Source organism: Phyllostomus discolor, chromosome 6, assembly GCF_004126475.2.
Source record: "Phyllostomus discolor isolate MPI-MPIP mPhyDis1 chromosome 6, mPhyDis1.pri.v3, whole genome shotgun sequence".
Taxonomy (NCBI): domain Eukaryota; kingdom Metazoa; phylum Chordata; class Mammalia; order Chiroptera; family Phyllostomidae; genus Phyllostomus; species Phyllostomus discolor.
Genome location: NC_040908.2, coordinates 14,308,406 through 14,335,893, shown reverse-complemented (window position 1 = coordinate 14,335,893; position 27,488 = coordinate 14,308,406). Strand labels below are relative to the sequence as shown.

At 52.5% G+C, this 27,488-nt stretch overlaps 1 protein-coding gene across 1 annotated transcript in view; it reads right to left on the bottom strand.

Annotated features, from left to right (window-relative positions):
• The window catches only part of DPYSL5 (dihydropyrimidinase like 5), a 79,422-nt gene that overhangs the window by 18,428 nt on the left and 33,506 nt on the right, over positions 1-27,488 (bottom strand). The window contains exons 2-6 of the mRNA XM_028516648.1: positions 27,072-27,336; positions 4,782-4,940; positions 2,622-2,801; positions 1,921-1,989; positions 234-278 (exon numbers count right to left, since the gene is read on the bottom strand). Of these exons, the coding sequence (XP_028372449.1) occupies positions 234-278; positions 1,921-1,989; positions 2,622-2,801; positions 4,782-4,940; positions 27,072-27,332 (714 nt within the window). The 5' untranslated portion in view covers positions 27,333-27,336. The remainder of the gene's footprint in view (positions 1-233; positions 279-1,920; positions 1,990-2,621; positions 2,802-4,781; positions 4,941-27,071; positions 27,337-27,488) is intronic.

Here is a 27,488-nt window from a genome sequence, read left to right as displayed (position 1 = left end):
AGGCTTGTATCGGGTAAAGGCCCTGCATCTCTGGCTGGGTGCCACCCCCACATGCACCAGCGCCCTGACCCCCCCACCCAGCCCCCTGCCTCCCTGGGGAGCCTTTTCCTCTTGAGCAATGATGCTGGCACTCAGGACAGAATGGGACTCCGCTGGACAGGTTGGTTTCTGACCCCAGATTCCAGAACAGACTTAGGGTGAGCGGTGTGGGTGGAGGGGTGGGGCCTACTCACCCTGTTTGCAATGGTGATAACTCGGTGGGTGGCTTCAGCTTCCACCTGTTAGAAACGAAGGACAGGAAGAAAACGAGCGTCACTGTCTCTCCCAAGTGAGCCCACCTGTGGCTGAGACCCGACTCCTCACAGGCACGCTGTGATGTCTGGCACAGAGCCAGAGGGGCCAATGGCACCCACCGGGCTGGCCGGGACCCAAGCCCCAACCCCCTCTGCTCGCCCTGAGAGAGTCCTAGGGCTAGGTGTGCCGGGTGCACCCTCGCTGGGTTTTATTGGGGCCTCACTGGAGTGGAAACGAAAGCAAACGGAAACCTGGAGTTCCGTCGCTCCCTGTTTCCTGGTGTATTCAGTGTCTCCGCAGCCACCACAGCACGGTGGCCAAGGAGCGGCATCGACTGACCTCAAGCTGGAAACCAGCCGAGAGCAGGGTTTCTGAACCTCGGACTATGGACATTCCGGGCTGGGCAGTTCTCTGTGGTGGGGAGCTGTCTGGGGAAGGTGGGATCTTCAGCAGCACCTTTTGCCGCTACCTACTGGATGCCAGGAGCACCTCACCCCTCAGCTGAGATCATCAAAAATATCTCCAGACACCAACAAATGGCTCCTGGGAGCCAAATCGCCCCCTGCTATAGACCCAGGACCCTCCCCTTGAACCAACAGATGACGACGACGGTCATTGTTGCTATTGCTGCCACTCCAGCCAAGCGTTGCTCTTCCACGCGTGTAACTGAACGAGTCCACTCCTGTGCCCACCCCCCGCCCACCCCGGCTCTCACAGGTGCAGTATTTACTTTGTTGAATCGGGTGCATCTTTCTTGGGCAATTCTTAGGTGTCAGAGCAGGAGCTCTATTCAAGGACTCTGGCAGACAGAGGCAGACCGGGAGAGGAGGAAGGTGGGACCCCTCCCTCCCAGGCTGACCCACCGTGGCCCGACTTGGTTCCTGTCTTATGGAAATACTATCACACACTGTCTCCAGCTCCTCACCCCTCCCGGCCTCCCCATGGGCCCCTTGTGGACAGCCAACCGCCACTCGGCACTTCAGGCTTTGCAGAAATGCAAAGCAGCTTTCCCCTCACAAATGGCCAGGGTCATAGGGCAGGAAGGCATTATCTGTCTAATGCGGTCCCTCTAGAGCAGACTTCTTTATCAGGGGCGTCCTGAGGGATTTGTAGGGATGTCCTACAAACCTACACAAGGACAGAACCGGAGGGCAGAAGCAGACCAGGGCTCTCGGGGAGCATTTCCGTGAGTAATAAGGCGCTGGGCGTGGAGGGAGGGAAACGGGGCGGGAACCTCTGGTTTCGGTGGGAAGGGTCCAAAGTTTTCCTCAGATACCAAAGGGATTTCATCCCCAAATGCTGAGTCACTGGCTTATAGCCTGAAATTTCTTCTAGCGTCTGAAGAGACAGACCTTTTCAGTCTGTCTTTTCTCTCCCAATCCAGTTTTGGGCACAGCTGCCCCTGGGGTGCTCCCATTGTCTCCCCCAGACCCTTGCAACCCGGTTCAAACGAGGCCGCGTCAGCCTCAGCCGGAGGCAGCTGCTCCTGGAGAAGCTTCCCCGGGGACCTTCACCCGCAGAGAAAGTGACGCGGCACCACCGACGTTTAGGGGCGCCTCCTCCGCCCTGAAGACCTCGTGGATCTCCGGAGAGGCGCCGCCACGGACGCACGGGGGCCTTCCTCACCTCTTCCGGGCGGCTGATCTCAATGCCTTCCGGGCCGGTGATGCCCAGATCCAGCGCCTCCTTAGCGCCCTGAGTAACGGCAAAAGAGGGTACACTGAGAGACTCGTAGAGACATCAGAAAATACCGAACCCAGGGGCAGCGAAACGTGCTAGACACAGCTCATCCGAGCAGGCTTGCTGCGCCTCTCGGTTGCTCTGAAGAGGGCCCAACAAGCCCCCGCCCCCCGTCGGGAAGGCTCTCCCGAGCCTCGCTTCCCCATAATCGGTAACGTCTTTCCCTTTTGAAATTGCAGCCCCATAACCAGAGACCGGGCCTGGGACACCAGAGGCGAGCATTTTTTTTATTGATCTGGAAGTCAGACTTTCCCTGCTGGAAATCTCATTAAAATATTTCTTAGAGCTGCTTTAAATTCCTTCGCTATAATGGAATTTAAATAGAGCATTAGAATAAAGACATCATTTAAGACGCAGAACCCCTTCTGGACTCTAAAGAGAGATTCATTTTTCACAGACAGTCGGAGAGTCGCAATTTCCTGGCAGAGATCTGTCATCTGGGGCGGTAACTTGTACGGCTGGTTTTGTCTGAGCATCGTGGGGTAGGCATGGTGGTCAGGAGTCAACCCGAGAACCCTGGCGCCCCGGCCCCCTCCCCCTCCCCCTCCCACCCCACCCCCTCCCCCCAGCATCCTCCGCCGCCTTGCCTCGGCCACGAGCTCTCCGTTCTCGGCGTGGACTCGGGCGATCGCCCCGATGTCTCTGCAAGCGTGAAACACTTGGTACAGCTCGCTGTCCCGGAGCATGTACAGGTCCTTGTAGGTCATGAACATCTGGAACGAGTTGACACCCTTCTCCCTCACCAGCGTCTCCATTTCTGCCTTCACCTGGGGAGCAACACGCCGAGGCCACGTGAGCACAGACGTTCAAGCTCCGCCCCGCATGGCGGAGGTGCGGCTCCGCCGGCGGTGGGGTGGGGGGTGGGGTCGCCGTGTGACCTCCGCCCGCAACCTGGCAGCGTCTCGCTTTCCCCCCAGCTCCCAGGCTGCTCCGCGGTCCCGTGAGCAAGCGCAGGAAGACGTACTGTGAAAACTGTCAAGCCTGACACACACCCAGGAACTGTACTGTCACCTTCTGGGCCTGTCCCTCCCACCATACAGGCTTGTCCTGCGTTTCCGACTCCGCATCGGCCTTACTCACCACTTTTAGTCCTGTGGCCTGTTCCTCTGACCCCATAAAATGGTATCACAAAGAAGACACAGTAACGCTCAAAATTCAGAGGCCCAGGGGTAAATCTAACGCAGGAACAGAGCTATGTGGGTAAGCAGAGCCATCCTAACATTATTTAGATTGGGAAAAAATGGAAGCCACACTGGCCCATGAGAGGCAGGAAGCTGAGGTCCCCCTGCTGGACAGAACGCTAGGCGGCCATTGCAGCGAGGCTCACGGAGACCGTGCAGCCAAACAGAAAAACGCTCCCACTGAACACAGAGGAGTTACCAGGGAAAAAGCATGCCTGAAAAAAAGACTGGAAGGAAATAGCTAAATAGCAAATAGTGATTGTGTTGGGGGGATCAGATTATAGGCTTCCTTTCTTTTCTAATTTTAAAAAATGGATTGTTAGAAAAAAGAATATAAAATCCTAGATGCATGAAGTCCCACGACCCCTGGGAATGGCTGGTCTGACCTCAGAGTTGCCGAGAGTCCCACTGGGCCCTCCACCGCAGGCCAGCACTGGGGGAGGGGATGCAGAAACCCTGGGGCGCAGGGGCCACCCCTCCAGGAGGCTGTCTGAAATGGGCAGCCCCCGTCTGACAGACATTCAGCGTGGTCTGCACGTTTATTCTGGTCCTGGGATGGGGGGTGTTCGTGGTGTGAGGCCTGAGGGCGCCAAGGCCTCTCACCAGCCCCAGGCTGGGAATAAGGGAAAAGACCCGGTGGCCTCACACCCAAGGACGGAAGTACAGCGATGCTTCTAATTACCACCTCGGAAGGGAGGCAGGCCCTGCAAACCGGGGTCCACCACTGAAGGACTTTGGAAAATTTCTTAGTGCTTGTTTCTTTTCATAACTCCAGGGCACCCACCCAAGTCCTGAGACAAGATGACTCATGAATAATTGATGAAAGAACAAATATCCAGGTTGCTTCCCTGGGGTGATAAACTGTCCAACTCCAGGAAGAAAGCAAAAGCTACCCGCCTGTGTATCTGTTTTCAGAGAGCAAAACTGGGACTGTGGGGAGACAGGAATAGACGCTGGGCCTGGGGCAGCTGGACCACAGCAAAGCCAGGCACCTGGGGCACAGGCTGAACTTCGAATGGGCTCAGAGGGAGCCAGCTGCAACCACACACCACGAGCAGCCTCAGTCAGGGCCTCAGAGCAGGAGCCGGGGTCCCAGCAGGAAAGAACTGCCAGGCGCATGCGTACCAGGCAGCACTGAGCCAGGCCGGGGCTCCCTGTGCTGAGACCTCAGCTCGGCGCTGTCACTCTCAGCACAAAAACATCGCGGCCCTCGGAGCCTGCCCCTGCCCGAGCCCAGCCCTCGGCAGCACGCGCAGCAGGTGTCAGCGGTACCTAATGTCCGGCACCAGGGGAGGCCGAAAGCCCTGGGGTTGGGGCAAGGAGCCAGTGCGCTCCCCATCTCAGACTCTGCGTCTGCTGGAAACCGGGCTCTGCAAACCAGCAGGGCAGGCCCGCCCACTGCCAGGCGGAGCCCTGAGTGCTTCATCTTTTGGCATTTGGGGGAGTTAGGAGGGTGGTGGGAGGCGTGTCCCACGCCTGCGGGAGAGCACCCCACCCCACCGGCTCCCGCCAAAGGGCCCCTCTGCCTAAAGAGCATCTGTTCATCTTTCAGGATCCCAGCGTTACCTTCGGGGCCCACCAGGTGATCCCCACGTGCAGAGCGTAGTCACAGCAGACCTTGGGGTCGGCCAGACCCCGGCACTTCTCGTAGGCGTCCACGAGGGAGGTCTCCTTGTCGGGCAGCACGTGGCCGATGATCATGGTGGTCCCTCCGACGAGCGCTGCCTGAGGGGGCGGGAAGAGCAGTCTCGTCACCTCTCTTCCCGCACCCGAGACTCCCGCACGGGGAGGCACGGGGTCCTCAGGTGGACATACAGGACATCCACGGACCCTACTGCCCAGGAGGCCGTGAGGCCCGAAGGCAGCAATATTTGGGAAACCGAGTGCTGTCTGAAGGCGCAGGGGCCGGCATGCGGCCACCGTCACTGTGGGCCCAGCACACAGAGGCGCGGCCTCCTCACCTCGGGCTGCGGATCGGCGCTGGGAAAACCACTGTGCGTGCTGCCCAAGCCTTCGGCCGCCCCTGCTTCCCAATGAGAAGACCCTGCTGCACATCTTTTGGCCAATTTGAATATATAATCAGATGACAATCAAATATCTACATGTGATATATGACATAATACAAAAGATGATCAGATGTTTACTTATAATAGTTATTCATTTAGTTGCACATAAACACTTAAACCATAATAAGTAAAATGTTAATTTGGATGCATATGCTCTCACATGTCATGAAATAATTCTACTCCAAGTTTTCTTTTGCATCTTCAGCATCAGGGTCCTTGTCTTTAGTTTTCCGAGTGCATTAACTTCACTTCCATCCATCTGCCTGAGTTTATCCGTGAAAAACCGTCCTACTCACAATCTCCACAACATACCACTTAGAAAGGACACCTTTGAAAAGCCTCATGTGTGGTCACAAAGCACACCTCCAGGAATGATCACTAAACCTGTGTTAAAGACCTCCCCACACCCGGCCCCCACACTTTTGTTTAAAACCAAAGTTGATTGGGCAAGTTCCACAAGTTTCCAAAACCAGAACTGACCAAAGGCTGCTGTTCTGGGCTCGTGAGCTAGTCTCAAACAAAACTACATTAAAGTTAAAATAATTGAGACAGGACCCCATAATATGAGAGACTTTGGGGGGCTCTGATAATATGAGGCACTCCTCTTTTTCCTGGCGAGTAGAAGGCCCGTCTGTTCGGGTCCGTCCTCCCAGTGACGGGGAGTCTGATCCAGGTTCTGCCCCCAACTCTTCCCCTCCCAGCTCAGTGACCTTGGCCAGGTGCCTCAGCCTCTCTGAGAGGCGGATCCTTTACCTACGTGGTGGGGATAGCTTCCTTCTCAGAGAGCTGTGAGTGCCAGGTGAACACCACTCATAAAGTGGACTGTGTGCAGCCTTGTCCTAACGTGTGTGTTTAATCACTCAGAACTTAGCTGTTTGTCTGCAGTCTGTCGGAGAGAAATGAAATCGTCTTAATGATTTCGTGCTCCTCTGTTCAGTTAAGTCCTTGATCGCAAACCAGAAATATTGCTGGGGAATATGGACCGGAAAGAATGTTAGTTCAGTGGCCAAAAAACAATTAAAACGAAAATTCTCGCAAAGTTGATTTTCCAGGCTGATTCTTGGTGGGCCAGGCTGCCGTGGGAAACCCAGGGGTCTGACTTTCTGCAGAGCCTAAAGCGACCACCAGAGGGCGCAGTCCTGCGGCACCTGTGGAGGAACCGCGATGAGGGCGGCGGAGAAAGGGACAGAATGGGGAGAGCAGCAGATTGTAGCTTTACTAGCTGGCTTCTATTTCTGACTTGGCTGGATTGTGCTGGGCTGATTCATCCCCATAGCAGGTGGTTGTACTCTACGTATTTCGTCCTGAAATGCGTTTCTTGCTTTTACACATGGACATGAGGGTGCCTCATATATTGGGATTTCAAACACTAAGTTATTACATTTTTCTGTGGTTCCGGATTGCTTTTCCTTGCACCCTCCACCCCAGGAAGACAGTAGCCTTAGATAGAAAAAAAGGGAACTCGGAAACAGGAGTATAATAAGACTGCTCTTAAAATCTGTGGGTCCCAGAGCAGGAGTGGAAAAGGAGGTCCACGCACCAAATCTCTAAATGGTTAAGTGACAGATCTGGTTTACACAGAACACAGCCCGGCTTCTTACTCAGCCAGCAAACTGCCACAATGACCACGAGGCCAGGCCTGAACTTAGACTTCTCGGAGACCCTGCAGTTCTGAGCTACATTGGAGGGGAAGCTGGCCTATGGCCTCTGCACCTGCCCCTGGCCCACACCCCCTGACCCAGGATTCATCCTGCAGCCCCCAGGTCTAAGCTCTGCTCACCCCCTGGCAAATGCTGCCTTTGAGCCCAGGCAGGCACACACTGGTGGTCTGGCCCGGAGGAGGACAGACTCAGGCCCTGGAAGAGCTCAGGCCTTCCCAGGGATTCCAGGGACCCAGAGTGTGGCCTAGGCAGACATGCTCTGGGCTCTAGGCAGACATGGCCCCTCTTGCCTGGGTCTTGGGATGCTCACCGAAGGGGTTCTGGGAGGAGTCGGGAGCATCAGAAGGTGGTGCTGACTTTCCCACTTCCTGCTGCGTGCCTGCTCTGCACCTCCCCCCTCGGGGGCCCGGAGAGGGTTGCATGGGAATGGGTGGGAGAGCACCGACAAGCTGGGGGGGGGTACATAAATATCTGGAACAGTGACTTCTGCTGTCACGCAGGCCTCAAAATAAGACTTGAATGGAATCAGCAAATACTCCCCCAGCTGCAGGTTGGAGCACGTGCTTCCTCGCTGGCGGGAGAGCCACGGAGCTGGCGTTTTAAATATGCAGGGTTCCTGCCCACGGGATGAATGCCCATGGGCTCAGTCTCCTCGGGAACGTGATAGCACAGATGTGACAGATCTCTTTGGTGTCACCCCCACAGAACAGCCCTGAGGAAGGCGACCCACTCCTGCTCCTCGGGCTTCCGAAAGGATTATGTTTACGAGGATGTGACTGCTGAGTGCTCACAACTGTTTTTATGCAAAACGGTGCTGGCTAAGCAAGCTGTGGCAGATCTGCAGTGGAAGTCAACAGAAATGATGCTCGCGGAAGCTAAGCTATCGTGTCACGGAAAAGGGGTGATGTTACAATGAGTGAAAGAGGCAGAACTCAACATGTGTATCCAAGATGCTGGAGAACTGTGTTTGAACACACACACTCCCACGAAGCACTATGTTTAAGCACACCCCCTACAAAGAACAAAAATGTTTGAACACACACACCCCCACAAAGGACCAAGAACAAAAAATGGAAGGAAATATACCAACACATTTAACAATGACCGTCTCGGGGTGCTGAGATTCTGAGCAATTTATTTTTTATAATTTTTCTGAAATGTATTTAATAGAATACATGACTTTCACAATATACCTTTTAAAAAAAATTTGGAGGAAGCTGAAACTGTTTAAAATTTGGTTATGCGTTTAAAATACTTTTAAAGTTATGAAACATTTCAACCATATAGTAGAAATATAGAAAATAATACAACATATACCCATGAACCCACTAGTCAAATATAGGAGGTTAACATTTTTGCTGTATTTACTCTGTGTCTTTTTTTCTAAAAGATGAGATAAACGATTCCCAATATAAGTGAAGCCCTCCTCCCCATTCCCACGCTTCTCCCTGAGGTTGATAAAATTTTCCCCCACCCATGTTTTTATGCTTTGACTATACTTGTTTTATAAGTTTTAAAAATGTATAGAACCCTGACTAGTGTGGCTCAGTGGGTTGGGCGTCATCCCACAAACTGAAAGGTTGTGGGTTCGATTCCCAGTCAGGGCACATGCTTGGGTTGCCAGCCAGGTCCCGGGTTGAGGGCCTGTGAGAGGCAACTGCTTGATGGAAGGGGAAGAAAATAAAATAAATAACATTCCCTCTCTCTAAAAAGAAATAACTAAAATCTTTTAAAAATGTATACAAATGGCACCGTATTGTCCATTCCTTTTGCAACTTCCTTTTTAAAAATTCAATATCATTAAGATTTATTTATGTAGACTTATCCATTTTAATTCATTGTATGAACACTCCTCCAGGTATGGAATCATTTCCGAGTTCGTGACATTTACTGCCGGGCACGGTGACTGGAATCAGAAAAGCATCTATCGTAGATGAACAGATTAAGGGCTACTTGGTCCCTGAAGAGGGAACACTAGCGCGCTGAGAATAAACAAATACATGGGTGTGCTTTGCAAACCAAGTGCAGTGCGAACATCTCTGCGTGTCTGAATGCAGTTGGGAGAGCCATCATTTGTTCAGATGGATCTGCTTCCCTGGGAACTGCTGAACCACGTCCTTTTCCTTTCACATGAAAATGATCCTCCCAAAGTACAAGGGAAGGAAAATGAACAGCTGGGTGGTTTCTCTCCCTTCTCGTCGGGGATCTGTCGGCTGCTTACTGACCCTCTGGAAGGCCAGCTCTCTCTCTTGTTTTTTTAAAAAAAGATTTTATTTATTTATTTTTAGAGAGGGAAGGGCGGGGGAGAGAGAGAGAGAGAGAGAAACATCAATGTGCAGTTGCTGGGGCTGTGGCCTGCAACCCAGGCATGTGCCCTGACTGGGAATTGAACCTGCGACTCTTTGGTTCACAGCCCACACTCAGTCCACTGAGCTATGCCAGCCAGAGCTCTCTTGTTTTCTTTTTTTAATTAAAACATTTATTTTATTTTGTTTTAATATTATTGTTAATATTTTTTTATGAAAGCAAGCATTTAAGCACCACCACACCTTGGGGCATGAAAAACTCCCCTAAGAAGGACCTGAACATTTATTTCACCAAGAGAGAAGGTGCACGTGTGGTCCATAGAACCAAGCCTGGTGCTGAGGTAGCGCATCCTGCTCCACCCTCCCCCCCATCCCTGGTACTGAAACAACCCCCCCCCCCCCCAGGCAGGGCCAGTTTCCTGGGCTTGTGGCCCAGGCAGTCCCACAGGCCCTGCATTTAGAAGGGCTCCATGCTCAGTGCCCTGCTGTTGCTGCCTTGAAATTCTTATTAATACTCTTTTAACAAGGAGTCCCTCGTTTTTATCAGCTACACTGGCCTGAACTGGGGAGACCGGGCACTTAGCAGGCTCACACTGGTCTTCACTGACAAGTCAGCCAGCTCCCTGGGGTGGGGGCCAGGACGTGGACCCTCTCTCTGGTCATTCCCTTCCCGGCTGCCTCGGTGCTAACCACAGCCTTTTTTGGAGTCTCCCCAGTGCCTTCTACCAAACGCCCCTTTTCTTTGAAAAACAAACAAATAAACACAACACACTGACACCCCACCCCCCCGAGCTTTTCTCCAGGGCATCCAAGTGATGGGTTCTGAGGGACCATCCTCCCTGTCCCTCTGGCCACACAGGGTTTTCTTGACCCGTCATCTGCAGCCTGTTGAGCTCCTGCTGCAGCTGACTGGTTTTCTCCAAACTGTACATTTGCAATTCGTTGCACCCTAAACTTGAACTTTCCACTCCTGGGGTGCGCAGCCTCTGCTACCTCATGAGGGCTCGGTCCTGACCATGAGATGCTCTCACTCCAAGCGTTGCCATTTTTGAAACTCACACTTCATTCTTCGACCTTTCCACACAGGCAACGGGCGACGTTCAGTCCACAGTACGCTTTGGGGAAGGGGCCTTTTCCCACACTTACTGTCCCTGTCCCTTAAAGGCACATTGTGTAGCTAAAGGCAAAAGAGCACAGTGACGAGAACCAGACTTTATGGCAGGCAGATTAAGGTTTGAATCCCAGCTCCAGCCCTCGCTCCCTGTAGACCGGGGGCAGGCTACTGAATCTCTCTGAGTTTCATTTCCTGACTTGTGAAATGGGGCGATGACACATCCCTTCTGGGGTTACTCCGAGAATTAAAGGGGATGAAGGATGCACGTAAAGCACCTAGCATGTCCCTGCACACAGTAGGAGCCCAATAAATAGCAGTGATTTATAACACTGTGATAACACAGTTAACAGACAAGCATCATTTCTGCAGCACGAACGTGCTGTCTGCCATGTGTACGGGATGCTCCGGATGAAGGGAGAAATGTAAGCACCCTGAGGGAGCTTAAGAGCCCAGTTAGCAGGACAAGAAAATAGTTCACTTTTGATAGAAATGACTTCAAAATGGCAAGAGAGTCCGTGGCATCACCAGGTGAGGTTCCTCATAATGCCGGCAGCATCAAGTTCAAAGGAGCAGAGAACGACGGGAAGGACGCCTTAGGATGGGTGGGCTGAGAGCTACACGGTGGGCGTGACGGAGCACACGGGGCCTGCAGACGGCGTCGGGGAGCCGGGGCGCAGCTGGAGGAGCGAGAACAGACTGCTTGGCTCTGGCCGACGCAGGTCTGGCCGGGGCCACACTGACTGCGTGAGCCTTGTTGCACCTGGATTCCCTCCGGTCGGCACCGTCGAGCCACTTGTGCTGATGGAGGTGACAGTCACAAGGGAGCTCAGCGAGTGCAGAGTTCGGAAGGAGTCTGGCCACACACCCCCCCCTCCCTGGACACGTCTGTAGTCCCAGCAGGCTCGTGGGCGGAGGAAGCCAGGAAGTCAGCCTTGGGAACCTGACTGTGGCTGCGGCACGAGAGCTCAGCTGCAGCGCCGAGGTGCCGGGCCCCAAGTCCCGGGAAGGGACGGCGGGACATGCGCCTGTGACACCTGCTCCCGGGAAGAAGGGAGGTTTGACGACAGAAGAGGAGGCGGTGTAAACAATGGGGGAGGTTTTATGCTGTGTGGCTGGAAAAATACTATTAGGAGAGGAACGATCGAATTTAGGAGGGAAGAAACCTTCAGGCATCTTCAGACAGAGCGGCCGGAGGGACACTGGGGTGGAGACGAAATCTCTAATTACGACCAACATCCACTGAGCATTTCTTCTGTGCCTGTTTGATTTTCACAGCGGCCCTGTATAATGGCCCATTATTATCTCCATTGTTCAGATGAGGGGTCTGAGGGTTGATATTCATACCTATTAGGCTGAGGGGGACACGTCCTCCCATCCGTCGGGAAGGAGGCAAATAAGGGGAGAGGTGATCAGAGGTGACACAGAGAAGTGAAGGCGCCCAGTTCCTCAGTCTCAGACTTCTTAGCAAAGCAGAAAATAATGCCAGCATCCCAGAGGAAAGGTTTTGGGGAAATCAGGAGTATTGGTCTGAGCGTGGACGAGGCTCGGGGAGACCGTATTGGTCTGAGCGTGGACGAGGCTCGGGGAGACCGTACGGGAGAGGCAGGCAGGGCCGACAAGCACACGCTGTTGTAACGGGCCAGGTCCGCAAAGCCAGGAGCAGGGGCAGAGAACCCAGGCTGAGAGGCTGGGAACCACTGAACCAGGGGTGGCCGGCAAAGGGGTCCAGGCGAGGTCCAGCGTAGCCAACCAATGGGGAGGGGTCCCAGAGTTTGACATTTGCGTTTTTAAGTTAGTTAGAAACACCGATCGATTCTCTGGTGGTGAATGGAAGCCGGATGCTCGGGTGGGAGAAGCTTCAACTCCGGAGCCTGGAGACCTGGATTAGAGTTCTGACTGCACCACTGAGGAGTCCTGTGGTCCTACGCAAGTGAGCGCTGGCTCGGGAGGATGGGGCGCCACTGCCGGAAGGAGGGTTCCCTGGGAGGGGAGTGGGGTTCTGGTGGGTGCACTGAGTTTGGGGGAGGTGACGGAGGTGTCTAGGCTGTAGCTATAAATGGGGGTCATCATTACCCGATTTGGTAGACAGAGGCGGCTAGAAGGAGAAGGTGAACTGGGATAGGACACTGAGAGGCAGCCACACAGGGAGGACTGAGAAACATACAGCCAGAAAGGAGACCGGGCAGAAACAGCGAAGAGGGAGGGGGAAGCCTGGGCTGGGACGGGTTATGGAGGCCGAGCCAAGCCAACCTTCCTACCGAGGTCAGAGGCCCCAGTTCACTGGCTCCCGGGGGAGGTGCGCTGTTCTAGCGTCAAGGTGCAGGCCCTCCTGAGAAACACAAGGTCCCCTCCCTACAGGTGAGTGACCCAGGGCAGCTTTGGGGTCTCAGGGACAGTGAGCACATGGGCTCAGAAGGCCTTGATTTAAGCCTGCCTGGCTCCTGCCCGACAGGGAGACCCCGGGCGCGCACCGCACTGCCAGCCGCCACGCACTGAGAAGAGAGGAAGGTCTGAAGTTCACACGAAACCCCCGTGTCCCTTCCTCCCTTCAGCCTCATCGTAAAGAGCAGGCCTGACTGCCACGCTGCAGGGAGCAGCTGGGCCGTGCAGGGGTTGCAAGGAGGGGTCACAGGAGCTCCTGCCCCCTTCCCTCTGCCACACATTCCTAAATGCAAAGGGGAGCTGGCTTTCTCCAGGCTGCTGATGCATGGGTGTGGGCAGCTGAACCACCAGGCCAGCCCAGAAAGGCTAATTTCCAAGGATCTACAGGGATCCTGGGAACCAGGATGTCACCGCAGGAGGGGCCATGGCAGCAGGGGAGCCACCCCCACTGCAGACACTTTTGGAGGAAACTGGACCAGAGGGAACCTCCCAGAGAGCTGCAAACCAGCCCAAGGGCCCGGTCCCTTTCTCCCCCAAAGCACGCAGCATGGGTCATCGGCAGAATGGAGCACCGCCGTCACCTCATCGTCACAAACACCACAGGGAGCACGGTTCATCACCTCGGGTTTTAGAGTGAGCTGAGACCAGGATCTAGATATTTTTGCTCCAAATCCCATGCTCTTATGTAATACTGAGGGCAGATCTGATACTGCTGAGATAGTAACTAAACCCTGAATCTCACAGCCTGGGGGGATCCCCCTGCAGCAGCTTTGGGGTCTCCCAGAGGGTGCCCTGGAAATAGACAACTGATAAGGACATACATAAGCATCAGCCCTAACGCTTCTCATTTTGGAATTAGGAATACGTGATTACCAACCAGTGGGAGGAACGTGAAAACAGGCATGGTTTTATCGTGAGACTTCATGCACGTTTCCGTACTTAAGACGTTCCCTTTAAACTCTGGGATGAATTGTGTTCCCTCCCAGGCACGGCTGGTTAGCCTGTCCCAGGGGCACAGGAGCAGCCTGGTAGCGAAGAGTGACACCACCTCACAGAAGCCACTGGACCACGGTGGCAGTTAGCTCCTGCACCGCAGTCACTTTCTGGAGAGAAAGCCATAGTTACTTATGGGACTCTGTGCGAGGTCCTTAACATTCATTACCCCACCGATCCTCGGAGTGGCTCGGTCACCGAGAGCAGGGGCTCGGACACTCGCACCCCCACGCCCACAGCAGCACATTCAACACAGTGTCCATACGGTGGAATACTATTCGGTTTCAAAAAGGACGGACATTCTGGCACAGGCTACAGCATGGATGAGCCTCGAGGTCGTCACACTAAATGAAATAAGCCAGTCACAAATGGACACATATTATATGGTTCCACTTACGTGAGAGACCGAGAGCCATCAAGTTCATGGAGACAGAACGTGGGGTGCACGGTGGTTTCCAGGGGCTGGGGGAAGGTGGGAGCGGGAAGTTAGTATGTACTAGGTCAGTCATTCCAGCTGGGGAAGTGAACAAGTTCTGGAGATGGATTATTGGCGTGGCAACATTGTAAATGTACCTGATGCCCCTGAACTGTACACTTAACAATGACGAAAATGGTAAATTTTATGTGTATTTTACCACAATAAAAATGTGATTCCATGGGGCGCAGGTTGCTCTTACTTCACAGATAAGGACACAGGCTGGGAGGACATCAGCCAGAGTGAGTGAGTGAGTGAAGGCCGTCAGATTCTAGAGCCCCCAGGTTTCCTGTGCATTGAGCTGCCGCTTCTAGAGCTCCTAGAGCTGGCCAGATGGTGGGGGAGGGGGGGAGGGGGACGGGGGTGGGGGGCAGGACTCCTGGCTCCAAGATCCCTCCGTCAGAGTGAAGTTGCGCCTCACTGTAGTTTAGAGACAGAGGGGTAGGCGTGGCTTGGGCTCGAATTACAGGGCTAAAACCGAGCATTGTGCCAACATGGAAAATTATGAAATGAGGAGCTCCAGGCTTCTCTCTAATCCAGAATGAATATCTTCACTGCTGAGCATCCAATTTAAATTCATTGTGTTTAATACAAAGCCACAGCACAGAGCCGGCTGTCTCCCCACTTGCAGTTACCATGGAGACTAGAGATGATCCTCAAAGGGAGTTATGTGGCAGAGAGAACGTGGCTGCCAGCTTCTGAGAAGCCCAGGGGCCCGGCGAAAGCATTCGAAAATAGAGCCACACAGAGGGGCCCTTTGTCACCCATCCTCCTTAGCAAAGCCCCCTTTGAATCCTGAAGTGGGAAAGTTGACAGGCCAGCAGGCCACAACCACCTTCATGAAGAAGAGTCCAGGCTGCCCACAGATGCCAGACAGGAGGGACTGGTCAACAACCCAGAAATAAACCACATGTAACCCCACTTGCTCTTCTTCCCTGTGAGAGGCCTCATTTTGGTCCCAAAGCTAAGTGACAACAGTGCCATCGGACTACTGAGAGAGGCTGCCCTGAGTCCCCCCTGCACACTGGCCTGGGGGAATGGGGGGCCAGGCAGACCTGTCCCTGCACTCACTAGCCTGGTGAGTCACTTCACTTGCTGGAGACTCTTCTTCCCCACCTCCCTGGAAAGGAGGGATACTAAGTCAGACCTGCCTGAGGGGACTTTAAAGATCAAAATAGGCATATAAGAATAAAGAAGTGCTGGGACAAGTGGGCCTGGGGTCCAGGCAGGAAGCTCAGCAGCCCTATAGTAGGGGCAGGGGATAGAAGTTCAAGTGCAGGTCCCTTGGAGAGTCATGAACAGCCAGGTGCCACCTGGAGGGGGGGGGTCTGGGATCCTGGAGCCCCTCAGAAGCTCAACAAGCAGAAAAAATATCCTCTTTGGTGGGCCCCTCAGTCTAGGGCTTACAGATGCAAAGCCGGGGAACTCTCCCAAACGTGGGTCCTGGAGTGTCATAAGCCTGGCAGAGCGAGAGCCAGGGCGCCAAACCAGACAGGAGGAGCCACAGCCTAGGCCGGCGGTAGCACAGGGCGCTAAGCACGGAAACGTGGCGGGGGTAGAGGAGAGGGTGGCAGTGGCTCTGCGGTGAGAGCTTCAGTCCACGGAAGTCTTACCCTAATCCAGTCCTCTCAGGATCGCCGGTCCACCCCTGTTCGCCATCGCCTCTCAGTGGGAGGCAGAGAGGGAGCAGGATGCACGCTTCCCTGAGACGTCACCGCAACTCACTGTGCGTGAGGACGCGGGTCAGGGGAGGACGACACGCCTACACCGACAAACAGCCCCGTGTCCCGCAGGACGACATGCTCGGGGACCTCATCTGGATGCCAACACCTAGTCTGGGTCCCTTTTTACCACGTGCTTGGTTAATACACTCAGTTCACGGTTCTCCTACGCTTTTGGTTTACAGCCTGCACTAAAAAAAGTTTGCTTGCAAGGGCATAGGAGAGCCAAAACAACTTTGAAAAAGAAGAACAAAGTTGCAGAACCTACAATACCTGCTTTCAAATCTTACTGTAAAGCTATGATAATCGAGACAGATCAGAAGAACAGAAAGGAGAATCCAGAAATAGACCCGTATGCATCATGTGGTCAGCTGGTTTTCAGGAAGGGATAATCTTTTCAGCAAATGGTGCTGGGACAATTGGATAGCCGTACACAAAACCCCTAAGCCTCACCACACACCATATACAAAAACTAAAGTAGACCTAAATGTAACAGCTATGGTTATCAAACTTCTAAAAGAAAACAAAACATTCTTAGTGATCTTGGATGTCACAAAAACTTCTTGATTACAGCACAAAAACTGAACTATTAAAAAAATCAATAAAAATCAACAAATTGAACTTGAAATTCAAAAATGGTTGCTCTTCAAAAGACACTGTTAAGAAACAAAAACAGACTGGTAGAACTGTTTGCACCACATACCCGACAATTGACTTGTAACTAGAACACACAACTCTGACAGCCCAATAAAAACAAGACTAACAGCTCGAAACATTAGCAAACAAGAAGTTTAAAAAATGTGAAGACTCCACCACAGACACAGAGAGAGCACATACAAAGACATTCGACATTAGCCGTTAGGGAAGCGTAGGTGAAAACCACACCACACCACCACTCGCACCTGTGAGCACAGGTAACATTAAAAAGACTGACCGACCGTAACAAGTGACAGCAAAGACGTGGAGCCTGGAAGGAATATAAAATGTCACAACAGCGTTGGAAACCAGTTTGACAATGTCCTTAAAAGCTAAACATACACGTTTCCGCTGCCCTAGGCATTCCACTTCCAGGTGATTATGCAAGGGAGATGGAAGCGTTTTAAGTATACTCATCACTTACACACAGATGTTCAGAGCCGCTTTATCTGTTTTAGCCACAACTTAATAACGCTGAGTGAGAGAACCCAGACCAAACAAGGCATACATACTGTATTATTCCATTTACATAAAAATGTGAGAAAACAGCCTTGGCTGCTGTGGCTCAGTGGATTGAGTGCCGACCTACAAAGCAAGGATTGCTGGTTTGATTCCCAGTCAGGGCACATGCCTGGGTTTCGGGCCAGGTCCCCAGTAGGGTGCATGAGAAAGGCGACCACACACTGGTGTTTCTCTCCCGCTCTGTCTCCTTTCCCCTGTCTCTAAAAATAAATAAATAAAATCTTCTTTAAAAAGTGAGAAAATACAAACCAATCTGGTGACAGAAAACAGATCAGTGGTTACCTGGGGTGGGGAAGGGTTACAAGGGATACAAAGAAAGTTCTGGGGGTGACAGGTATGCTTACTATGTTAATGGTGACGGCTTCCCAGTGTATACATATGTCAAAATGGATCAAATTATACACTTTAAAAATGAACAGCTTATTGTATGTCAATTATAACTTGATCGAGTTGTTGAATAAAAAAAGTAACACATTTTTTAAAAAAAGGTGGCTTCCTAGATTAGTTAATCATGACCTCCTTCATTCTATATATATTCTTCCCAAGAATAGAGTTCCCCAACATACATCAAGTTTAATTTCACTTTTTAATATTAATTAAGAATACCGTGGAGAGTTTAAATCTAAGCAGGGAAGTTATTAATGGATTAGGGGATGAACTCATTAATCTCTAATGATTGCTCCTTCCAGCTCTAAAATTCTGTGTATTAGTGAATGTGAGTGTGCAAATGTGTGAGCATGAGTATGTGCAAGTGTGTGAGTGTGTATGTAATATGAGAGATCAACACTGGCTAATGAGAAAGTTCTCACTATAGTTGGCCCATAGTTTTATATTCATATAGTCACTAATTAAAGACCCCACAGCTAATTTTTAATTAACTGGAAATAGAAAAGGACCACAAGGAGGAAGAAACACGGCTGGCTGCAGCGATGACAACCTGAGGGAACAAGAAGGCAGGAACCACCGGGGAGGGGGGCGGGAATACAGTGCCTGCCCACATTTCTACCTGTTCCTGAGCCTTTCTAAGGCCCTTACGCTCAATATAGGAATACGGCAAAGCTCAGGGAGGTCTTGCCATAGAGATATTGCCAACTGAGACTTTTGAAGCTTTCCATAATATCATACTCAAATATTTCTTGAAATGTTAAAAAAATATGCAAGCTTTAAGAAAAAGAAAACATGGAAAGAATGCCATTCATGTACTACATGCATCACTGAGGTACGTGCACAGTACGTAATGTGTTTTCCTTCTTTTTTCCCTTTTTTAAACCCCAAAGGATGAGAGGATAAAAGCAGACCTTGTATGAAGTATGAACGGTTTCCAAGATGCCTGGGCTCCACCGCAGAGGGTGCGTTTCTCTCTATTCTTTAACCAGAGGTTTTAAAAAGGCCATTGTCTCTCTGTTGATAAAGTCTTTGCAAATACTCTCGATTGTAAGAATGGAGGAGCTGCTTGGACTCCACAGGGGATTCTTTCCAATACTAGATGTGGAAACGTGTAAGAAACGATAGATCTCCTCTCTTCCATTCGTTCTAAGAAGGGTCGACCTAGCCTGCATTTTGGCCTGCCCACCAACGCAGATGCGACGCAGATGCGGAATAAAGGTTGCAGGCAAGGTCTTGCTAATGAGCAAGTTAACTGATTTGAAGCAGGACACCTTTAAATAGCTCTGATGCCTGCAGAGTTCAGGACTGGCTATTTCTGCTTTTAAAAAGAGAGAAAGTTAATTAGAAGTCACCATCATTACCATTGGGATCCACATGGAATCTAAAGCACACACAGTCAGCCCTGGGAGCCCAAATGGAATCCAGATTTTTTAGTTTCCATTGGACGCTTAGCAGTTTAATACCCATACTCCCGAGGAAGCTGCGCAAACGGATTTTCCAGGGGTCAGTCCCCGAGCAGCAAGATCGATTTATTTACTTAACGAGCACTCGTATTATGCTTCGTAAGCACTCAAGACTATTTTAAGTTCTTTATAAACAGTCGTTCATATTCACAAAATACTAGTGTAATCTCCATGTTTCAGAGACGGACACGGAGGGACAGAGAGATGAACTCACCCAAATCACACAGCTAGTAAACGCGGAGCTGAAATTCAAACTTCTCCTGAGTCCTCAACTCTGTGTTTGTAAGGGCATGCTACGCTGATGTGCCTCTATTTCGGGAGTAGCTACTATATGTTTAGAGCTATGTGAATTCTGTGGTGAGTCATGAGTTAAATATAAATTGTGGTCTTTTCACGCTGGTGTGGCTCAGTGGATTGAGCACCGGCCTGAGAAATGAAAGGTTGCGGGTTCAATCCCCAGTCAGGGCACATGCCTGGGTTGCAGGCTGGGTCCCCAGTTGGGGGCATGCAAGAGGCAACCCATCGATGTATCTCTCACATCGATGTTTCCCTCCTTCTCTTTCTCCCTCCCTCCTCTTCCCTCTCTCAAAATAAATAAATAAAATCTTAAAAAAAATTTTTTTTTGTTTTTGTCCCTCCGAGAGTCTCCAGTCTAGCTGAGAGATGAACTCTACACAGGACACACCGTGAAAGCCCCAGCACATTTCGGTTGGTGGCAGGAGAGGAGGAGTCTGGGTGTAAGAATGTGGCAGGGATGGGGCAGGCCTGGAAGGAAGGGTTTGTGGGTGGTGGGGGAGGGATGGCCGCGGGGAGCGTGGACCTTCACCGGGGAGGGGCAGGGGTGTTCATGAGAAAACCCTCCTCCTGACGGACCGGCACTTGCTGGGGAGCAGCTGGGAAGGGTTAGACGGAGCACGAGGTCCAATGGGCGTGGTCCAGGGCGAAACCCAGATGTCCAAGCCTGTTGTCTCGGTCAACAGGGCACCACTGCGGGTTCTCGAGCAGGGACATAGCATGAGACACAGGATGCTGTGAAGCAGAGGACGGCCAAGGTGACATTTGATGAAAAAGAAAAGATAAATGTGGGATCTTAAAAAGGTTTAAGCAAGAGATGTACCAGGGCAAAATGCCTACGGGACAGCCGTGTTTCAGCATGAGACCGCCGTGAGGTAGGTGGGTGACTCCCCATGACCCAGACTCCACACAGCCCCCTCGAATTCAGAGTGGGGGGAGCCCTGTGAATGCGGGCGGTAGCACGCCCGTGATTAGATTATATTGTGTGGCACAGCTGACTTAAAGGGAGAAAGGGAGATCATCTCAGTGGGCTAGTCAGGTGGGCTCTTAAAGGGGCGGGTTCTGCCTGTAGAAGGAGGTTCTGAGTCAGAGAGGTTTGAAGTGAGACAGGGATTCACAGTGACAGGGTCTGTGTTGCTGGCTTTGAAGGTGGAAGGGCCACGTGGCCACCGAGGCCGACAGCCTCTGGGAGTTGAGACGGGCCCTTAGCTGACAGCCAGCAAGGAATCGGGGACTTGAGTCCTTGAACTGCAAGAAACGGAATTCTGCTACCAGCACGTGAACTCGGCAGAGGACCCCGCATTCCGGATGGGAACGCAGCCCCGCTGGCACCGTGGCTGCATCCCTGTGAGACCCTGGGCCGAGACGAGAGCCCAGTCCCTCCGTGGCCAGACTGCAGACCTACAGAACTGTGAGCTCATAAATGGGTACTGTTTTAAATCGCTAAATTCGTGGCAATTTGTTACAAAATAAGCGAAAGCGAACACAGCCCCTGTGCAGGTGCGAGGTGCCACGGGAAGAGGCAGGAGAAAGGAAGTCCTCCCAGGTGGCCGGGGAGGGGCGACTGCGGGCGGCTCGGAGAAGACAGACCCCAGCCAGCACAGCCGGACCAGAGGGCGGCAGGGCGGCGGGGAGAATGGGCGCCGTGGGGCAGCCGCTGGCCGTTGCATACAGGCAGCACAGGCGCTAGACGGCCCACAGAGTAATTGCGCGGCAAAGTCCCAGTGGGCGGACCCAGCAACCTAAGAGACCGGCAGACGGGCAGCCTAGGCCAGGCCTGGGGCGAAGGCCGGCTGCGCGGCCTGGGGCCCGACTTTTACCGCACACATCCTCTGTGCCAGGCACCCTGCGCAGTGTTTCTCATGCATCACCCGGTTAATCCTCACATCACAGCACCCGTCGGTAGAGAGTACGTTACGCCCACAGGGGGGAGTGGTGCTTTATAAAGCGTCGTCTGAGCTCACAGAGCTGTCCGCCGGTGCATGTCAGTTCCAGGGTGCCTTCCTCTGGTCCAGGCAAGTTCACTGTCAAGGAAACTGTGTGTGTGAAGCCCACCAAGAAGTCACAGACTGTCTGAAAGCCAGGACTGTCCAGCTCGGGGTTTCAGGAGCCCCTGAGTGGTGTGGTGAAAAGGGCCTCAGACTCAGAAGCTTGCATTCTGGTCCCACTCCCTGTGGAGTTTGGGGCAACTTCTTCATCCTCAGATCAGCTCGAAGGGGGGACCAGATTTCCATGGTCACTTCCAGCTTTATAGACACACGTGAACTTGGGAACATCAATCAATGAGCAAGATTCTGTGAGTCTGGATCCCAATAAGTAGAAAATGTTATTGCAGAGCTTTACAAAAGACTAAAAAGGTGTTTTAGTCAGAATTAAACAGAAGTGGACAGAATACTGGAGTCAAGCAAAAAGAAAGGGAGTGAGGAGCATTTAAAGACTTAATTCCAAGACAGCAAAGGCAAAGAGCACACAGCCTGCCCAATGGATAAATGGGAACCTTGGGGAGGAGGCTGGCAGGCAGGGCACCACAGGGAATCATTGATGTCCTAGCCTGTCATGTCTCAGGACTCCACGGGGGAGGAGAGGGCGTGTCAGGAGCCCTCCGCGGGAGCTGGGACTAGGCCAGCCGTCCTGGCTTGCTTACGCGGTCGGACATTCCCTGGGCAGACGGCACGCTGGCCAAGCGCCCTCCCGGTGAGGATCTGGCTCCCACTGCAGACTGCCTGCAAGAATAGATGTCCTGCTGCTACTGCGTTTGAGCTGGTGGGAGGTTGTCTCTGTGACCAGATGGCTCTGGCACAAGCAGGAGTGAGTCTCTGGGCCCCCAAAGAAGAGGGAGAGACCCAGCCAGACTTCCGTTCGATGGCACCTTTGCTGCGGCCAACTTCTCTCTCACGGAGGGTTTCCGTGGGGTATAGACAGGAGGGCAGAACACAGGGCCGGGGAAACTTAGTAAGTACAGGGCGGGGTTTGGAAGCCCGATGATGGGACCCTGGGATGCAAACAGGAGAGAAGCAAATGAATGAGACTGGCAAGGCGAGGCAGGCCCACACTTTCAGAAAGGATTCAGAGGTCTGGGCATGTAGGGTGAGGGTCAGTCGGGCGACAGAGTAATGGGCAGGTCAATGTGCCAGTCAAAATAGCTGAGAAAGTTCCTTAATAACGTGCCTGCCAGTGTTAGAATCATCAAAGATGCTTTAAAAAAATAATAATAGGGTCCTGGCCGGGTAGCTCAGTTGGTTAGGGCGTCATCTCGAGATGCCAAGGTTGTAGGTTTGGTCCCCAGTCTGGGCACATACAAGAACCAACCAATGAATGCGTAAGTAGAACAACACATCGATATTTTTCTCTATAAAATCAATAAATTAAAAAAAATACTGACGGGGGAGGGGCAGACCCAGAGACATTGATTTCATTGGTCTGAGGTGGGGCCTGGACATTAGTATCATTTAAATTAAAATTCCCCCAGGTAGTGCTAATGTAATTTGCTGCCAAAGGTTGAAAACCATTGGCTCAGACAGTGGTTATTAATATGCTTTGGGGGAAGCAGGAGGCAAGAAAGGCATCTAGGAAGCTTGTATCCATCATCCACGCCTACCCCACGATCAACCTCTCTCAGTGAAGGGGTAAGGGGTTGTGCCTGTAGTTTAAAAAGCCTGGTTCAGATGTTCCCACTGGCCACTGTGGAGAGCCCTCAGTGGGGTGCACTAACAGCCTTTATTATGTAATATGAGATGTACACTAAGGAATAAATACAACTTGCAAGTTAAGCAGAATAATAATAAAAGACCCCATGACCCACCTGCAATCCTAGACCTTAACTGACCCAGCTGGTGTTACTGGTTCTCTCTCCTCCCCTCGTCCCCCTGCCCCTCCACAGGAGACAATCTCTGTCTTCGGTGGCGCCTGCAATAGTAACAAGCAGGTGGTCCTGGCACCCGTGGAAACCCAGGTACCGGGCCTTGGGGAGGATGCGGGGTGTAGGAGGAGGATCAAGTGACCAGCTAGCTGTGAGCAGGAGCCCCAGAGCCAGGGGCGCCAGGCAGAGCCTGCCCCGGCCTCCGACAGAGGCGCAGGCAGGCGAAGCGTTTGTTAAGGGAGCGCTGGAGAAATCCCTTTAGACCCAGCACAATGGAGACCCAGATGCTCTCGGAAAAGCCAGGCTTTCAATGATCTTGTTTTCCCAGCCCCGGCTGGTGCTGCCAAACTGACAAGCCCGCAAGAGCTTAGGGGGTGCAGAGTTCAAGGTCCCACGGATCTGTCAGACAAGAACAAAAAGATGCAACTTGATCTCTCCTTTTCTCTAGGCTAATCACTCGGGTGAGCTTTTCCTTGGGATTATTATTATTCCATTAGGAACTCAGGTGCTTGAAGTGACTCCACTGCCACCTTTCTTAGAAGGTCCTAAGTAGGTCAGTGGCAATTTACCAGGGTGCAGCCTGTGTGCGAGAGCCCCAGGCCGTGTAAATAATTAAACCCACATGTCCCTGGGAGCAGTGTTGCAACAGCAGAGCGTTTTCTCTCCCCAGGAGATTGTCAGGAACCACAGGAAAGAGGAACCCAAAATATCCAGCGGTAGGAGCACCGGTGTGGAGGGGAAATCCTGGAAGGGAGGGGGTTCCGGGGCAGGAAGCCCGTTCTCAGGAGGATGGGAGGCCCCGGGCAGGACTACTCTGGGTGGGGTCCACGGAGGGGGTCCGGGAGGACAGGGTTGTGGCTGTGTTACGAAACAGAACTCAGTGTGAGCAGGGGACAAGGGCCAGGTGCAGTCTCACTTAGGGGATGGGTATGACCAAAGGGTCTGTTTAGGTGACACTAGCAGCCAGGGTGGCCGGGGCGTTCCCCACATTCCCTACAACTAGGGCCTGGCACGGGGCGGGGCTGGGGTGCCTGAGGTAGCCTGAGCCCGCAGGCACTGGGAGAACTGGGGCCTTCAGTCACACGGGGGCTTTTCTGTGTTTTGCAGAGGCAGCTGCTTCCAAGGACGAGAGGCCTGGGGAAGATCAAGACTTGCCCACCACCTTGCACCAAGACGCACGTGCAGAGGCCTTCATGGGCTATAAAGAGCTAAAGGCTCTCAGGGGAAAAGCTGTCACTGCGGGCTAATGAGGCCCTGGCAGATGACAGTGTAGAAAACAAGACAAAAGAAGGCCAGCCTGCCTTCCCAGGGTAGTGACAGTGCGGCATCCGGCCCTGGGCTAAAGGTCTCCCAGGTGGGGAAAATAACCAGAAAGCTACATTTTTTAAAAAATTGATTTTAGAGAGAGGAAGGGAGGGGGAAACATTGATTTGTTGTTCCACTTACTTACTCATTCATTGGTTGCTTCTTGTATGTCTCCGACTGGAGATAGAACCCACAACCGTGGTGACACTCTAACCCCTGAGCCACCTGGCCAGGACCAAGCTACAAATTTTGGTGCAAGGCCAGAGCATGCCACAGAAGGGACCCAACATGGGCTGGTGTGGGTGTCAGCATCGTGCTGATGATAAATACTGTGACCTCTCTCACATGACGGCTGGGAGTATACACCGTTTCCATCACTTTGGAACATGATTTAGCAGTATCTCCTAAAGCTGAACATATGTTACCTATGTCCCAGCAATTCCACTCCTGGGAATACGCCTGGCAGAAACGTGTCTGCCAGAAGACACGTATGAGAGCGCGCACAGCAGCAGTGTTTGCGATCGCCTCACACTAGCAGCTGCCCAGGTGCCCACGGGCAGCAGAATGAGTAAGCGCTCTACATGGTACATGGTGGAGTGGAGCTCTATAAAGCAGTGAGAGTACATGACACACAACAACGCGGGGGAATTTCACAAAAGCAGTGCTGAGCCAAAGAAGCCAGCACAAGGGTACACACTGCCTGATTCATTTACACAAACAGCCAAAAGCAATTTACGGGAAATGTACTAAAGATCACTGACTTCTACACTTTAAATAGTAGACTGCATGGTATGTGAGTCATAGTGCAATTCAGCTGTTATTTAAAAACAAACTGTGGCATTAGAAGCCAGGACAGTGGTCATGTCTGGGGAGGAGCAGTGACCGGAGGAGGCGCAAGGAGGGGCTTCTCTGGTGCTGGCAGAGTTTGGTTTCTCCATTTGCATGCTGGTCACAAGGTGTGCTCAGTTGTGACGATGCTGTGTACTGATTATTTATGCACTTGTTGGTGTTTATGCTGCACTTCAATAAAAATAACAGCTATAACCACAAACAACACCAGTCCGGCCTGGCCTGGTGCATGGGATGGTGGACCAGATATGCTCACTGACTTCAGAAGGGACCGACTGCAAGAGGACCCTGCCAGGGTATGAGGGTGGGGCTCCCCATTTCACCAGTGAGGCGCCACCTGCAGGGCCCAGGGGCATTCTCAGAGGAGAAAATAGGGAGGGTCTGCCTACCCCCTCTCCTCCCTGGGCTCAGCTACAGTGCGCAGGTGTGGCCCCAGATGCTGGAGAATTAGGCTTAGGAGGACCAGTCTTCTAGGGCTTGGTCCATTGCTCCTGGATTGGGAAGGGGGCATATCCTCAGGGAGATGTTAACGGCCATCTGCCTGAGGTGGGCTGGCCCATGGAGCTGTGACCCCAAGACCAGCCCCTGTCCGTTCCAGCAGCCCCGACCATGCTCTTTGGGGGTCCGTGTGGGGGGCCTTGTCAGTGGCTGCCGGCAGCAGGAGTGGCTGAGCCCCCAGGAAGATGGATCCCAGGGGCAGTGTGAGAACCCTAAGCATGGAAAAGGGCTCCCCAAGAACTCCAGGCAGAACAGGGGTGGGATTTTAGGGTGCATGGGCATTGGGGATTTGAGGCTATGGGCTAACGAAGGACACAGGCCTGCAGCTGTGGGACCAGGAGCTGGTGGGTCCTTCTCACCCGGGAAATATTACAGGCCAAGTCCTTTGTAGATCAGACAGGACAAGTCAAATACTGGGTACCTGCTCTGGTTCCAGGTCGTTGGGCCTTTAAGAAGCCCATCATCTGGTGCCCAGGGACAGGCTGGTGTGTGAGAGGTAATTACAATGTGAAGAGGTGACAGCAGTGACAGAGGTTCTGGAGCACAGTGGCAAGGTACAAGAGCCCACTCGTGGCTCCTTTTGCAAAATGTAATGTCCTCCTAATCCATTTGTTTCACAGGTCTGCATTTTTGTATCTTGTATTCAGGAGTAAGCAGTCATGGAGGCTCAGCTCAATAACTTCAATACGGTTCATGATAATGCCCTCTGAAAGAGGACCCACTACCGGGATTTTTCAAGCTGTTTTTAAAAATAGCAAACAAGCTAGGAGAGATAATAGAAGATAGTACCAATAGCCATGTCGGTTTCATCATTTCTGCCACGAAAATTGTCTAGAAGAAACATGTACATTTTTCAGTCTTTAGGGAATTGATTTTGCTCTTCATGAAGGAGTGCATCAGACCAACCCCCAGCCCCCGCCACATACATGGACAATAAAACACACCGGCGAATTCTCTTCTTCCTCTTGGTCTGTATTACGTAACATAAAAACATGAAACGTCAGTTCCCAGCCCGGGTACAGAGATAAGTAAGCAATGGGATCTGCAAAATAGGCCTCGGTGCACCCTTTTCTGTAACCATGGCAATCCATGACATCTAGCCTGGAGTTTCCAATTTTAGTTGCCAGAGTGGCCCCCTGAGAGCACCCTCCTCCTCCTCTCAGCAATGCAGTGGGGGCGGCCGGTTCAGCCGGGTCTGGTCTGGAGCAGCCCCAGAAACAGAAGACGCCGAAGGGGCGGACCCCTTCGGCAAAGGGGAGCGTTACCTTGGTCCCGTGGTAGAAGTCGTCCACGCAGGTGGCGTTCATGAAGGTCTGGTGGAAGTGGGTGCTGGTGTCGATGCCGCCAGGGATCACCAGCTTCCCGGTGGCGTCGATCACCTTGGCCCCTCCGGGGATCATGAGCTCGCGGCCCACCTGCTGGATGATGCCATTCTCGATGTAGACGTCCGCCTCGTGGGTGCAGTCGTCATTCACCACCTTGCCTCCCTTGATGAGGATCCGCACGCTGGCCGAGTTGGCAAGCATGTTCCTACGGGAGGGGAGAGGGGTCAAGGTCAAAGTCCCTTCCCACGGCCACCGAGGTCCCACCTTTTCCCATCAGAGCCCAAACTCGATGGGCAGAGTTCAGTGAGTAGGGATGACGAGGGAGTTTCTCCACAGCCTGAGGACAATGGTCCTGCA